Source organism: Cavia porcellus, unplaced genomic scaffold, assembly GCF_034190915.1.
Source record: "Cavia porcellus strain 051 isolate PalLab524CR breed Dunkin Hartley unplaced genomic scaffold, mCavPor4.1 scaffold_11, whole genome shotgun sequence".
Lineage (NCBI taxonomy): Eukaryota > Metazoa > Chordata > Mammalia > Rodentia > Caviidae > Cavia > Cavia porcellus.
The window spans coordinates 26,907,038-26,921,881 of record NW_026947494.1 but is presented as its reverse complement, the minus strand read 5'-3'; the positions used below and the strand labels follow the sequence as shown (position 1 = coordinate 26,921,881).

Genomic DNA, 14,844 nt, shown 5'->3' with positions numbered 1-14,844 from the left:
ATTATAGTAACCCATTTTGATTTCCTGTTAACTTGATTTGAAACCCTGTATTGCCCTCATCATCTTGTTTTGACTGATTTTCCCCTATTCTGCTTAGCTTGATAGTACCAAGTTCGAAAGTATAGGCAACAACTGTGAAGACAATAAGATTCATTATTACCCCCATTCTGGTTGACTGTTATCTTCTTTTAAAGTCCTATAATGTCTGCAATGTTTTGGTTTTATTCTTTACTGTTTTGTTCAATTTTATTATAACTGATGATATAGGCAATTCTTTTTAAGATAGCAAGAGGCAGTATGATAACCATTGTTGATCACCTTGTAGTTTGTTTTTACATTATCTATTATGTCCATCCTTTTGATTTGACTGACTCTGTTCTGTTATGTTGCATTTGATTTCACTCTCTTCAAAAAAAAGTAATAAGAACCTTGGGAGTAATAAAACCCAAAATTGTAATTGTCATTGTGTAAAAGAAAGTGCTCTAAAGAATATAACTGTATATATATTTAAGTATATAAGATAGATAACCATATTACTGAATTTTGTTGGATCATTGAACAAAACTGTTTGCAGTCTTACTGCAAACAGTTTGAAAGTCCACTTTATATGCTTTAATTTTGTAACTTGATGAACTATTTCTAGATAACAATATGTAATCTATTAACTAGTGATTTCCTACTGTTTATTCTTTCTGAAATTCTGTATAACTTGTACCCTTTTTCTGTTTTTTTTTTTTTCTTTTTCTCCTTAAATAAAATTAAAAAAAAAAAAAGTTCAGGAACATAAACTATTGGATGGAATATCCATCCCTTATATGGAAAATCCTGTCTGCTGTGTGTTCTTTCTTTACTTTTCCTTAATCCAAAAGAACTTTTTCATAAATTCTCCTGCTTGCTCTCTCTCTTTCTCTTTCTCTGCTTTCTTCCTTTCTTCCCACAGGGTTTTATTGTGTAGTTCAGGTTGGCGTTGTTGGACTGACCGTGTAGCCTAGGCTTGTCTTGAGTGTAGTGATCCTTCTTCCTCAGCCTCCTGAGTGCTGTGATTACAAATATGTACCATCAGGCCCACCTTAGCTAAGTAAATCTGAAGATAGAGAAATCCCGAGGGAAAGATGTTACCTATTGGATGAGAAGAAAATTCCTTTTTTTTTCTTTGATACATAGTATTTACATTTAGTTTTTCATTTCCCAATGTCTTTCTGTTTTTCCTACCCTAATCCAGATATTCCCCCCCCCCCCATCATAAGCTTCTTTGCTTCCAGGGAGGAGAGAATGCTTATTTGTCTCCAGTGCTAATTTTTTTGACAACAGACAGAGTATATTGTCTGTCCAGGAGCTGCAGCTTCTCATGTGGGCTGGCCACCGATAGTTGGGGCAGGAAAGGTGTCACACTGAAAGGAAATACTCTCAATGAAGAAAGGAAATATTTTCCCCACAAGCCTCTGACCTCCTTTTTCCTCTCGCCCTCCCAGGGTGCACCAGAATGAAGTGGTCTTGCTATGGAAGACTGTTGCACCCTTGTGTCAGCAGAAGCTGCTTGGCTTTGCTTGCTTAGGGTATCGCTGCTATGGAACATCTGGGGTCAGAGTTGTAAAAACACAAGGATCTGTGCTTGAAATCATTACCATCTATTCGGAAATTTCCATTACTGTATTTAGAGTGAGAAGACAAATCCCTGCTTCATGGTCTTCTAAATTTTGCAGCCCCTGTTACTCTGAAAAGTGGCACATTCTGAGGTGTTGCATGGTATTGTATGGTTGCTCTTAGGTAAACAGAGCAGAGAAAGATCTTAATATTTGCACACTGTGTGCTCCCTGCAGAGTTAAGGAGGACTTGTTTTGGTTTCCACCAGGTGAACAGCTGCTTTGTGAAGCCAGCACAGTCCTGAAATATGTACAGGAAGATTGCTGTCAGCGTGGCGTCTATGGGAGGCTCGTCTGCACAGACTTTAAAATTGCCTTCCTGAGCGATGGTGAATCTGGATTGGATAATGGTGTATGTATGAGTCTGATTTGGCTGAGTTTGGAGGGAATGGTGTAGTTGTGGCTTTGTCGTTCTTCCCCTCTTCTCAGTTCCTCCATCATCTTACTCCCCTCAACATGTAAATACAAGAGGCAAAAGCTTCTGTCAGCTGCAGGACTGTTTAGAACTTGCCCTCCTGTGCCTCATATGATGCTGGCTTGCTTTTGCCCTCAGGTTGACCAACTTTTCCTCATTTCTTTTGTATTTCAATTTCAGCACAGTGTAAATCACAATATCTGTCCAAGTATACTAGTTCCCCGTGTTTTCCCTGTCCTGAACTCAAACTCAGGAACTAGTAAAACTAATGGTAAGGGTAGCCATTGAAGTTGGGTTTACTCTCTGTTTAATCTGAGCCCCGTAGCAGTATCCTTGTGAGAGCTATGCCTGCTTAGGAGTGAGCAGTTGAGGGAAAGAAACCCTGGCGCCCGGGGTTATGGACAACCAGCCCCGGCCCCTTCTGGCACAGTGTGCCTGCTGTCCTGACCTGACCTCTCCCCGCCAACTCCTCCAGCTTCTCAAACCAGCACCGTTGCCGCTGCTGCTGTGTGTCTGGTCTGCTGTGCTGCCGCCCCATGGCGTGGTTTGCTTGCCAGTCCTGTACCGAGACTTGAATCACCCAGAGTTTTCTTCCTAAAGCTGGCCTCAGTAGCTCTGTCAGTTGCCTCTTTGAATTTGTGTGAAGAAATGTTAAACTGCATGTCACTTCCTCACACTTGTCAAAGTGGCTTGGTTGGAGGCACGGGAACCTCTGGGTTGTCTGGGAACAACCCAGAAATGGCACCTGCCCAGCTTTGAAATATCACTGCCCCTGAGCTCCTCTCACATTCCTGGTCTTCCCTTTCCTAGGGATATGTGAGTGCATTTCCTGGGTTTATTGGCGTGCAAGTAGAAAGTGTTAATTTGAGGACTGGGGATTTAGCTCAGTGGCATAAGTGCTTGCCTGGCAAACATGAGGTTGTGAGTTCAGTCCCCAATACCAAAAAGAAAGAAAGAAAATGATAATTTGCTCTCTTTATAAATATCTAGCAGAGCATTAAAAGGAGTCACAGTTGTTTTCTTTTGAATCTTTTAGGAAACTCAGTTTAAGAATAAGGTTATAGGAGAAAATGACATTACCCTCCACTGTGTTGATCAGATTTATGGAGGTAAGTATGTCTTTTCCTTGGGGTGGTTGCCATCCTTGGAATCTATAGTTAATGATGAAAATGTTCTTGGGGCCTTTTATTGTTTATTAAAATATATGGTTGAAATCCATTTTGTGGATGGCAAATTGAGATGAGAAGTAGCTTACTTGGGGTTGCTTAGTTGGAGGAGCTCCAACTTGAACCAGGAACTTGTTGTTTCTCATGCTCCACACGAGCTCATGCTGCATTAGATGTGGCTCATACTCTGCCACCTGTGGTGGCTATGTAGGCTTTACTTTAAAGGGTGGTCTGTAGGGTCTGTTCTGTTCATATTAGGGTGTCCTCTGCTGACGAAACAAACTCCTTTCAAACTTCTCTCTCTGTTCCCTGTTTTGTGTTCAGGGCATTTTAAAATTTATTCAGTAGCCATTTATTATTTTCTCAACAGCCATATGTGCTGAGTTGGATCCAAGCTTTGGGTCAAGTAGGGAAGTGGGGGTCCCTAGAAATTGACTGGCACAAAAGCATGTCTCTCGCCTTCTCCCTTCCACCCTTTTATTATCTCAGCCTTTGGAGCTGGATTTTCTTCAGGCCATTGGAGTTCTTTCTGAGACTGCGTCCAGTCTATTTGAATTACATGCTTATTGCAGAGGAGTGAAGAACCCCAACTGCTCACAGGGAGCCAGGCCCTGCCGGGAGGGAGTGGGCTCCTGCCCTTAGAAGACGTTAGCAGCCTGCTTTGTTTCTTTAGCATTACTTGTTGCCATGTAATGTAATTTCTTTCCATAATTTTACTATTGATCTGTAGTGTTTGATGAGAAAAAAAAAACTCTTTTTGGACAACTGAAGAAATACCCTGAGAAACTCATCATCCACTGCAAAGACCTCCGCGTGTTCCACTTTTGTCTGAGGTACACAAAAGAAGAGGAAGTCAAAAGGGTAACTAGTTGCATGTGTTTGGGGTTTTATTTTCCATCAGGGTTTCCTCACTGACTGTAGCTTTTGTTTAGATTGTCTGAAAGTGGAAGGGAGCCTTTTGCTGCATGAAGTTGAAATTGATTGTAATCCCCACCCCGACTTTTTTTGGTATTGGGAATCGAACTCCGGACCTTGCACTTACCAGGCAGGCACTGTGCCACTGAGCTATGTACCTGGCCCCTTTCTCTGTTGTTTGATTAGAAAGCAAGGGGTAATTAGGTAAATGGAGCCAGTGTATCATCTTGGCACATGGTACCTTTAATCCTCCAATTCATAATGTTATTACTAGAGCCACTAACAGGTAGAAGCTTATAAGCCAAGTCAGAGAGACACTGAATAAAGAGAAAGATATGAGAGGTAAAGCTATCCTGCCTCCTCATTTCTGACAGCCTGCCTCAAAATAGAGTGCTGACTTCCAGCTCTTGGGAATAAATGAATTTACCACTGCGGGGTAGCGATTGTGCCTAGAAGGAGGGGGCACACAGGTCAGGTGAGCAAAGCTGAGTTATAGGTGTGCCTTTGAAGGCCAAAGAAACCTAATCACTTGGGTCTGCTGCAACAGTTTGAGATCTATAACTGGATGAACTAGGTAAGTAGCTGATTTAACTTTCAGGTAACTTCAAGATTTCTCAACCAGGCATGGTAGTATATGCCTGTAATTCCAGCAGTCGGCAGGCTGAGACAGGAGGATTGAGGCCAGGCTGGACTACATAGAGTTGTGAGTTCAAGGCCAACCTGAACTACAAACGTAAGACTCTATTTGAAAAAAAAAAAAAGATTTATCTTTCACTATAAAGATGATTTACCCCTTATGGTACATCATTAGGGAAACCTAGCAGGTGGCCAGTAAGTGTATATTGTTTTGTTCACAATGAAATGTGTACATATACAGGTAATGCCTAATTTTCTTTCATATGTATGATAGTCTTATTAGAATAATGAACATGACTGCAGTGTCTATTCTGAGCTTGAAAAGAGTGATGTAGATAAAATTTCCTAAGAAGGCAGATACTTCATTTTGAACAATGGTTTTAGTTGTCTGTCCACACTTAAACATGGTAGACAACAGAAAAGCACAATAGACATATTTTCCTTCATCATCCACATACGAAGAAGCCACAAATGAGTGCCTAAGTGTCTTGGTTATTATCTGATACCAGCTGTAAGTCTATTGCATATCAGACTGTTTTTAAGAAATTAGGTTATATTTTAAAGTTTTCCCTAGAAGTTCAGATCTCTTAGAAAACATACCAAAATAGTATCATTTCAGTCTATATTGATTCCAAGATCTCAGTCATAGATCCAAACCTTAATAAGGTTGCTGTGTTGACCTCAGAGAAACATTAGCATGACCAAGAACTACATAATTTGGCTTCTGCATTTTATCTATCAAAGGCATAACTGTGTCCGTTGGTCTGTTCTTCCCTAGATTGTCAGTGGGATAATTCATCATACCCAGGCTCCTAAACTACTTAAAAGATTATTTCTGTTTTCCTATGCAACTGCTGCACCGAACAACACAGGTAAGTATTCTCTGGTTTTGATTGGAGCATAAGCAGAATCTTAACTATTCTTACCTGCAACCAGGAGAAAACCCATCTTCAGTAATTAAGGTTTTTTTCCCCCTGCTCTTTTCTAGCTCTTTTTTCACTTTTGCTTGAATGGTTGATTCAGAAGATTTCTTTTTTTCTTTTGATCTTTTATTTATTTTATTTAAGGTTTGTTTGGTTGCTTTTTTTTTTTTTTTTTTGAGATAAGAGCTCAGCTGTGTAGCTCAAGCTGGCCCTTAGCTCATTATGTAATCCAGGCTGGCCCCAACTCACCCAGATTTTTTTGCCTCAGCCTCCCAGGTGCTGGAATTACAAGCATGCACCACTATACCCAGCTTGTTTGCTTGCCTTTTGCAATGGATTGTTTATTTGGCCACTTTTCAAAGGTAAAATTAATGTATTATACTATAAATGTGAGACTGTAGAGAAACAAAATTGAGACAAGTTTAAAATTACTGTGTCTCTGGATTCTTTTCATCTTAAATGTACTTGATCTCATTTTATAAGGTTGTAGAGAAAGTCTTGCATTTTAGAAAGTTTTAAGCACTCAGAGCATGCTTTATAGCAAAGAAGACATTTAGACACTTAAAAACAAAAGCACTGTAGAAAACTGGCTTAGTAAGAGAAAACTTAAAGTTTGAAATATTTTCTGTTTAGTTTGTTGAAAAAGAGAACATTTAAAGTAAGAAACTCTGACCATGTGAAATAGCCATCAACAATGGCTAGAACAGATGTCTGTCATATTTCTCTTCAGTCTGTCCACTTACTCTGCCCATTATTCTTTTTATGTCTTTCTTTTTTTTGGTTTTGTTTTTTTGAGACAGGATCTCTGGGTAATTCAGGCTGACTTTGAACTCACAGCAATCCTCCTGACTCAGCCTCCCAAGTGCTGGGAGTATAGGCGTGCACCACCATGCTCAGCTTTGCCCATTATTCATAACATGAAGCTGATGTTTAGTGATCCTGAGTCCCCTCTCGGGAAGATGGTCAGTTTGTTTACAAGCAGTACATGTAAACTTTCTGGACACAGAGTTGCTTTGTGACTAGCTACCCATTTACTGTGTGCTTGCTGTGGGCCAGGCCATGTGGGGATGTGGAGGTAAACAGGACGCCGTCCTGCCCTCGAGGAGCCTAGAGTGAAACAGCAAGGGCAGCTGAGTGATGCGTCCTCTGATGGAAGTGCCCACTCTGCTGAGGAAGGCAGGCTGTGCTCAGCTGGTGGCGGAGAGCCTTGAGGGAACTTCGGGGAGATCTAGAGGAGCGCGGAACTGTGGAAGGTGATGGCATGTTACACTGTGGAACTCCAGTGATTTATACTGAAAAAAATAGAGGTTTTGATGTCCATCTGTGAGGCTACATCCTTGTCCAACCACTGTCTGGCTTTGTGATCCTGAGGGTGACACTTGCCCCTTGGAGCTTTTATTTTCTCATTTTAAAGGCAGCTGTGTTAAGATTCCCTTGGATTTTTGTGAAGATTATAAAAGTGCTGAGTGGTCATTAATTGTAGAGTTAATGGAAACTAAAGCTGCATAATATTCAGGATGGATTATGTTCAGAGAATCATGCTAACATAAAATGTATTTCACACCAGTATTACACTGAACATAAAATGTGTCCCGTAGTCAGGTAAGTTCATCTTTGCAAACAACAGATCTTTCCACTTAGCTGTGTGTCCCAGTGCTATGTAACTATGTGCTGGTGTGCATATAGCGCATGGAAATATGGAACTATATAAATGTGACTTCATTTTCACCCTTCCCTTTCTCTATTTTTTTTCTTCTTATTTTGCAGTACGTATATTTGAGCCTAGGTTCTTTGCACTCCAGCCCTTTTTTTATTTATTTGTTATATTTTGAGACAGTTGCTAAGTTTCTGAACTGCCCAGGCTAGACTCAAACTTACGATTCTTTTGCCTCAGACTCCCAAAGCAGTGAGATGACAGCACTGTGCCACCACAGTTGGCTTGATTTTTTTTTTTTTTTTTTAATTATTTTGAAACAGGGTCTCTCTGTAGTACAGGCTGGCTTCAAACTGAGTGATCCTCTTGCCTCAGCCTCCTGACTACAGGTGTGTACCACCACACCTGGCTCAATTATTGTAATTGATATGAACATTTATTGGACTCACATTTGAAAAATCATGTTCTGTGTTTAGGACTTTTGTTCTTATATTTCAATTTTTGATGTAGATCCAGGACAGGAACCAGCATATGTTGATTAGATTGCCAGAAACCTTACCTTGATCATATCAGGCTTTTTGTGCCAGAAGTCTGGGATATGTATCTTCTTCTTTTTTTTTTTGTTTTTTTGTACTAGCAATGGAACTCAGGACCTCATATTTGCCAGGCAGGTGCTGTGCCACTGAGCTAAATCCTCAGCCGGCCCAGGATATATATCATCTTTATTCTATGTTAATCCCATCCTTCTCTTGTCTTCTGACCTCAGTCTTTTCAAGAAGTAAAGATTGCAGCTGGTAACTGCTTGTTGGCCAGTTAGCCTTTTTATTGAGTAAAGGGTTTATAGCGGTGAGTGCCTTGTAGTCTGAATAATCTAATTATCCCCTGCTGTAATAATTTACAAATGTATTTTGGCTAAAATGTCCTAAGTGTCTCTGACATGGAATTTTAAGGAGAGACTTGCATGTATTGCTTAAAAAAAACTAGCCAGATTTGCTGTATGGGAGTATTGTTACTACTTCCATCCATAGGAAAGTTCCCCCCGCTTAGTGTTTTACAGATATTTGTGTTGTAGCCACCTGGGCTTGGATTCCAGTTTTACTATTCCCTAGCTATGTGACTGGAGGAGGTTATTTGACTTTTCTGTGCCACATCTCTAACATGGAGGAAATCGCATTGCCTATTGCCTTCCCTATCCTGTATAGTTATGAAAATAAGCTAATAAAATGTAATATGCATAAAACAGTGCCAGGTCATTGTATGCACTGATCAGTTTGAATATTCCTTATCCAAAATGCTTAGGACCAGAGTACTTTGGGTTTTGGAACATTTATATATACATACATAATGAATAATCTTGGGGATGGGTCCCCAGTCTAAACACAAATGTTGTTTAATATTTCACATATTATTTGCCGAGCCTGAAAGTAATTATATACGGTTTTATGCTTGTGTTTTGTCTTTGTCCTGTACATGAGATCAGATGTGAAATTTTCCACTTGAGTTGTTAGACTGACACTCTCTCAAGTTTTAGATTTTGGAGTATTTCCAATTTTAGGAGTAGGTGTATTTAACCTGTATGGTCATGTATGATTCCCAGTCATTTGATTTTCATATACCGGGGATTGAACCCAGGAAGAGCTAAGCCCCTTCCCCCTCTCCCTTTTTTGTGACAAAGTCTCAATAAGTTGCCTGTGCTGACCTCAAACTTATGATTTTCTTGCTTCAACCTCCATAGTACCTGAGATTGCAAATATTCACCACCATGTCCAGCTTGGTGTTAATTTTGTGATAATTTGGTTTTATTGAAAGGCATATTTGGCATAGTTTTATGAAACACTTTGTGATTCAAGAAGGCTTGTCTTCTGAGATGCGTAAAAATAATTTGGGGGAGCACATTATCCCCTGCAAGCAGGGACGGCCTTGGAGAGGACCAAGGACACCTGTGCTGGCCTGCAAGAGCAATATTTCCAGGCATTTCGTTCTTACAGGGAGTGCCAGGGCTGGGCTAGGAGCAGATGCACCATCACCATGATGTGGCCTTCAGTGTGGCTGTCTGATCTGTTTATGGCTAGCAGTAACCAAGTGTCCTGCTAACCTTTCCTCTTATGGCCAACACATCCCCAAATGGAAGGATGCATTCAGAAATCAAATGTGCTATTCAAGTCAGTCTGCCATCTTATGCACATATTGGTAGGGCTAAAAATACTTCATTGCTTCAACTTTGGTGATAAGCCTGTCGTTTAGTGCTTTGTGTGATCTTTTTGTTTTATATAAATTATGATTAGATGACTGAGAATGGAGCTGTAAATTACTTTTGCAAGGACTGGAACAAGAACAACCTCTCTTACAACATGAAGAAGATGGTCTCAGAGTTGAGCAGGGTAGTGCATGCCTATAATCCCAGCACTCTAGGAGGCTGAGGCAAGAAGATTACAAATTTGGTTCCTGCCTGAGTAACTTAGTGAGTTAGTGAGACACTGGGTCAAATTAAAAAATGAGTGGGGATAAAGCTTAGTGTGAAAGGCCTGGGTTCAGTTTCCAGTACTGCCAAACAGAAAGAAAAAAGAAAGCCCCAGTCATAAATTTGGGTTAATGATCACAAACCTGGAACAGAGGTTTAAGCAGTAAATTCTTTCTGCTTGGATAAAAATGGGCTTAGTGAAGGAAACCGGAGCCTCAGTTAAAATGCTAGTGCTTTACAAAGAGATTTTATTGTCTCTCTACTTTTGTTGTGTTAGCTCCTGATCCCGAGGACCATACAGTAATGTTTGACACACTTAAGGACTGGTGCTGGGAACTGGAGCGGACCAAAGGCAATGTGAAGTACAAAGCAGTGAGTGTCAATGAAGGCTACAGAATCTGTGAGAGGTAAGCTTTCAGTGCGGCCACTTGCCATACAATTCATCCATTTCAACTGGGTTTTGTTTTTTTTAATATAATGACTGGGTTGTGCAACCATAATCACTATCAATTTTAGAACATTTTCATTATCTCCAGGAGAAACCCCATGCCTATTTGCAATCATTCTTCATTTCTCCTGAGCATCTTCCTTCTTCTCCCCAGACCTGGGCGACCACCAGCTGTCTCTGTAGGTTTGCCTGTTGTGGACATTTCGTAGAACTAAAATCATATAAGTGGACTTTCCCATTGGCTTCTTACACGTTTACCTTTTGTTTCTTCTGAATAAGGCTATCACAAACAATTGTGTACAAGTTTTTATGTGGATATGTTTTTATTTCTCTTTGGTATAGTATAATCTAGGAGGTGAATTGTCAGAACATATATAGTAATTATGTGTGTAACTTTTTGAGGGAATTACCAGACTGTTTTCTACTTATGTTGTACTATTTTATATTCCCATGGTGTATGAGATTCCTTCCTGTCAACTCTAGCCTTTATTTTTATTTTTCTCAGGGTGCTGGGAGTAGAACCATGGTTTCATGCATTCTAGGCAAGCATTCTACCACTGAGCTGTGCCCCTGGTCTCTCGGTACTAGCTTCAAAAACAAGGTCTTGGGCTGAGGATATAGCTCAGTGGCATAGCACCTGCCTGGCAAGTGCAAGGTCCTGAGTTTGATTCTTGGTACCAGGGGGGATAAAAAGAAATTATTAAAATGTTTCTTAATTTAAAATAAAAATAAATAAATAATGTTTCTTGAAATCCCCAAAAGTTACTTTATATCTTTTTGTCTTTTTTTCTCATATCATATGGTTTATTAATGACTTCTTTAGTCTCAGAACCAATTTTAATGGTTATTAACACCTCCTATCACTTCAGTCTTTAGGTAGGTTTTGTTGTTTTCTGAGGCAGAGTCTCACTGTGTAGTCCTGACTGCCTTCAGACTTTACATTTTTCTTGCTTTGACCTCTTTGTATCCGGTATCTCATGGCGCATCTTCCTAGTGGGAGGAAGACAGTGGGAGGATAAAGAAGTGAAAGTAAAGTAGCATATTAAAGGTAAGTGCTAGAGAGCTGAAGGTACAGTTCAGTGATGGAGTGCCTTCCTTGTGTGCGAAAGATCCTGAGTTCAGGGCTTGGCTCCAAAACAAAAACAGCCACTTTCAGTTGGAGCAGGATTATATTATAGCTCAGTGGTGTAGTGCTTGCTTAGCATGTGTAAAGCCCTGGGTTCCATCCCTGGCAGCACGTGTGCACACACACATGTACACACAAGTGCACACATGCATGCTATGTGTTGTGGAGAAAAACAGCAGGTGCAGGGTAAATAGTGCTGCAAATGATAGAAGATTGAGTAGGAAGGCCTCAGGAGCCAGGCCTTGAAGAAGATGGGTTGAGTTGGTTTGGGAAGAAGCAGGGGAGAGAGAGAGCAAGAGAAAGAGAGGGGACTATTAAATGCTTTCTGGATGCTTTTGGAAGAATTTATCCTTTTGATTCTGAGAAATGAGGGGGAGTTTAACCAAAGGCAGGGAGTGATCTGACCTACATTTTAAAGGGTGACTCTGCATAGTCTCTTTTTAGAAATGTGAATCCTATCACTTTGGAACATTTTTCCTAGCAAATTGCTAACAGTTTCATAAAATACAGTTTTCATATTTTTTTTCCAGATATGATCTCACTATGTAGTTCAGGTTGGCTTTGAGCTCACTGTGTTGCCCAGGCTGGCCGCAAACTCACTGTGATCCTCCTGCCTCAGCCTCCTGGGTGCTGGGATAATACTTGTGCAACACCATGCCTACTCGGTTTCTATTTTGATCAATCCCAAACACTTAGGGGATACCCCATACATCGTGAGCTGAGCTGTGGTGACAATGTAAGGAACCCAAATGGTTCTGACACCACCCAGAGCTTTATTGTCAGCCCAGTCTTGCTTTCTCCTTTCCCAGGTGAAAAGCCTGAAAAGGGACAAGCGAGCTCATAGAAAAAGCTTAGAAATTCCTGCGCCTATGAGATGTAATGTGAGGCTGATACTAATATAGGGTATCTTCATGCCCAGAGTTCGTCTTTTGTTGTGGTATTGGTTATTGTTCTTTCAGACAGGGCCTCACTGTTTAGTCCAGGCTGTCTTTGATCCTCTAGTCTCAGCCTCCCAAGTAGCTGAGTTTATAGGTGTGTGCCATTGTGCCCAGCACCCAGGATTATTTTTTAAAATCTAGCCTGTGCTGTTTTCTGGCACTTACACAGGTGTAAGCATGTAAAAAATATCATATATGATGGAAAATACAATGAGTGTTTAAATTTTTAAAAAATTTATTATAGTAACAGACACATTGCCATCCTTGCTTCAAACACACTTACTTATCCTTCTTACCACTTGCTGAAGCAGTTCTGGAAGTCCTCTTTGTGAGTGTCTGTCTGTCTGTCTGTCTTTCTGTCTGTCTTTCTTTCTCTTTCTTTCTTTCTCTCTTTCTCTCTCTCTTTCTCTTTCTTTCTTTCTTTCTTTCTTTCTTTCTTCCTCTCTCTCTCTCTGTCTGTCTGTCTGTCTTTCTTTCTTTCTTTCGTTCGTTCATTCGTTCGTCTTTTTGAGACAGGGCCTTGCTTTGCAGTTCAGGCTGGCCTTGAGCTGACTTTCTAGCCCAGGCCAGTCTCAAACATACAATGATCTTCCTGCCTCAGCCTCCCAAGTGCTGGGATTACAAGAGTGCCTCACCATGCCCAGCTTTGTGAGTGTCTTTTGTTGTGATGTCATGGCAGTCTTGATGTCCTGAATCTGTGCAAAATGTTTTACCTTTCACGATCTTTTTGACTTTAGGGAAAAGCCAGAGAAGTTGTACGTGCCAGGTGAATAAGTTGAGTAAGGACACACGGTAATGTTTTATGAGTCTTCCTGTCCATTAGGTAGCACTTGGCTGCAGCATGCACCATATTGTTGATCACTCCTTGTAAAACCATTTATCCAGATTTCACCCCATGCCCACCCATGCTGTTAGGACCAGTCTAGGTTTGAGTAGTGCCCAAGGAAAGCTGAGCTTTGTTTCTCCCTGGAACCATTACTTTAGTTCCTGGTGTGGTCTCTCTCATCCATTCTGGTCCCGTAGCGTTCCTATCCTCTTGAGTGATCCTCTGCATATGCATCTGGTTGGTGGCTTCCCACTGGTCTTAAAGCAGAACTCTAGCTCTCCAGGGCCCATTGCAGTGTGGCTCCTGCCTGTCTCTAATTCTGTCCTGCCCAGGGGTCTCTCGCCTGGAAGCATCCTTTGCTGAGCTGCACATGGGGAATTAACTCCATGCATTGATCATATCTCAGTCCAGTGCCATTTCTGAGGTAGCCCCAGGTTTTCTTGGGGGGCATTCATTAGTGCACTGTTTTTGCTTCATTATATGCACTGTGCCCTGCTTCTAAGAGGTGCTCGGTAAATAAGGGAAGCCAAGTAACTTGATGAAAGCCCCACCAGGGGGTCGACTCCTGTCATTTTGGGTAAGAATGAGTAACTTATTTTCTACTTTACCTTCCTTGAGGTCAGAGCTGGCTCTTCTAATGCTGCAGGTTTGTATCTCTGTTTTTTCATTCTCCTTCTAAAAGCCTTTCTCTTGTCCCTCTACCCTATGGAGCGGTAGAGTGTGTGGACCTCTGACATGTGTGTAACCAGAGGGACCCAGGGATTGGTGTTGGCCAGTGTAACACTGCTCCAGAGGTTCCTCACACAACTGAAGTTGTTCTGTACTGAGAAAGGCTGCTTCCTTTGTGTTCTAAACCTATCCTAATAACTAAAATAACCATTTTCCAAGGAGGGAAGATTGACTGTTTGTATCTGTTGGCAATCAACAGAGATCCTGTGCGATCCACCTGAGCTGCCTGGGATGGGTGAGGGCATCCTCCACACTCCTCCTGGGTGTGGTGTGCTTCACGTCTGGTGGGGCGTCTGCCTTCACTAATACAGAGAAGATTGACTGGTTAACCAGCATTGTGAAATGTTCATCCTGAATGTTTAGAACACAGTCCCCACTTTGGCGTTCTAGTATGAGCCACTGAAGAAAGCTGAGAATCTAGTTCCGAAATGGGTGTGAAGGAGAACTGTGTGGGTGATAGTCTAGTCTAGTGGCTGCGAGCCTTTTAGAGCCTTCAGTGATACAGGGAGCCCTCGCCTTTGGTCCGCCCCCACTGGCACTACTCCCACGGTTTGATGTGCATCTGAATCACCTGGAGGTCTTGTTAAATGCTGGTGTGATTCTGTAGGTGGGGCGCAGCCTGAGATGTGCTCCTGTCCACACCCAGTGATACTTTTGCACACTCTGAGTAGTATGCTCTTCCAGAACAATAGGTTTCATCTTGACTGCATTTCTTGAGAGCTGTTAAGCTCTGATTTAATAGTTCTGGGATGGAGCCGCACACCTGGGATTCTAGTACTTGGGAGGCTGAGGCAGGAGGATCACCTGGAGTTTGAGACTAGCCTGGATTACACAGTGAGTCCAAGGCCAGCCTGAACTATGTTCTGTCTCTAAACAAATAAGTAAATAGATAGATAGATCTGGGGTGGAATCTGGACATTGGTACTATTTTGATCTTCCATTGTGATTTTGATGGACATTCTAA

The 14,844-nt window shown here is 41.4% G+C and overlaps 1 protein-coding gene across 1 annotated transcript in view; it reads left to right on the top strand.

The window, feature by feature from the left end:
• The window catches only part of Mtmr12 (myotubularin related protein 12), an 80,755-nt gene that overhangs the window by 35,974 nt on the left and 29,937 nt on the right, over positions 1-14,844 (top strand). Inside the window, exons 3-7 of the mRNA XM_003470231.4 lie at positions 1,853-1,995; positions 3,095-3,167; positions 3,955-4,085; positions 5,554-5,647; positions 10,091-10,220. Of these exons, the coding sequence (XP_003470279.1) occupies positions 1,853-1,995; positions 3,095-3,167; positions 3,955-4,085; positions 5,554-5,647; positions 10,091-10,220 (571 nt within the window). The remainder of the gene's footprint in view (positions 1-1,852; positions 1,996-3,094; positions 3,168-3,954; positions 4,086-5,553; positions 5,648-10,090; positions 10,221-14,844) is intronic.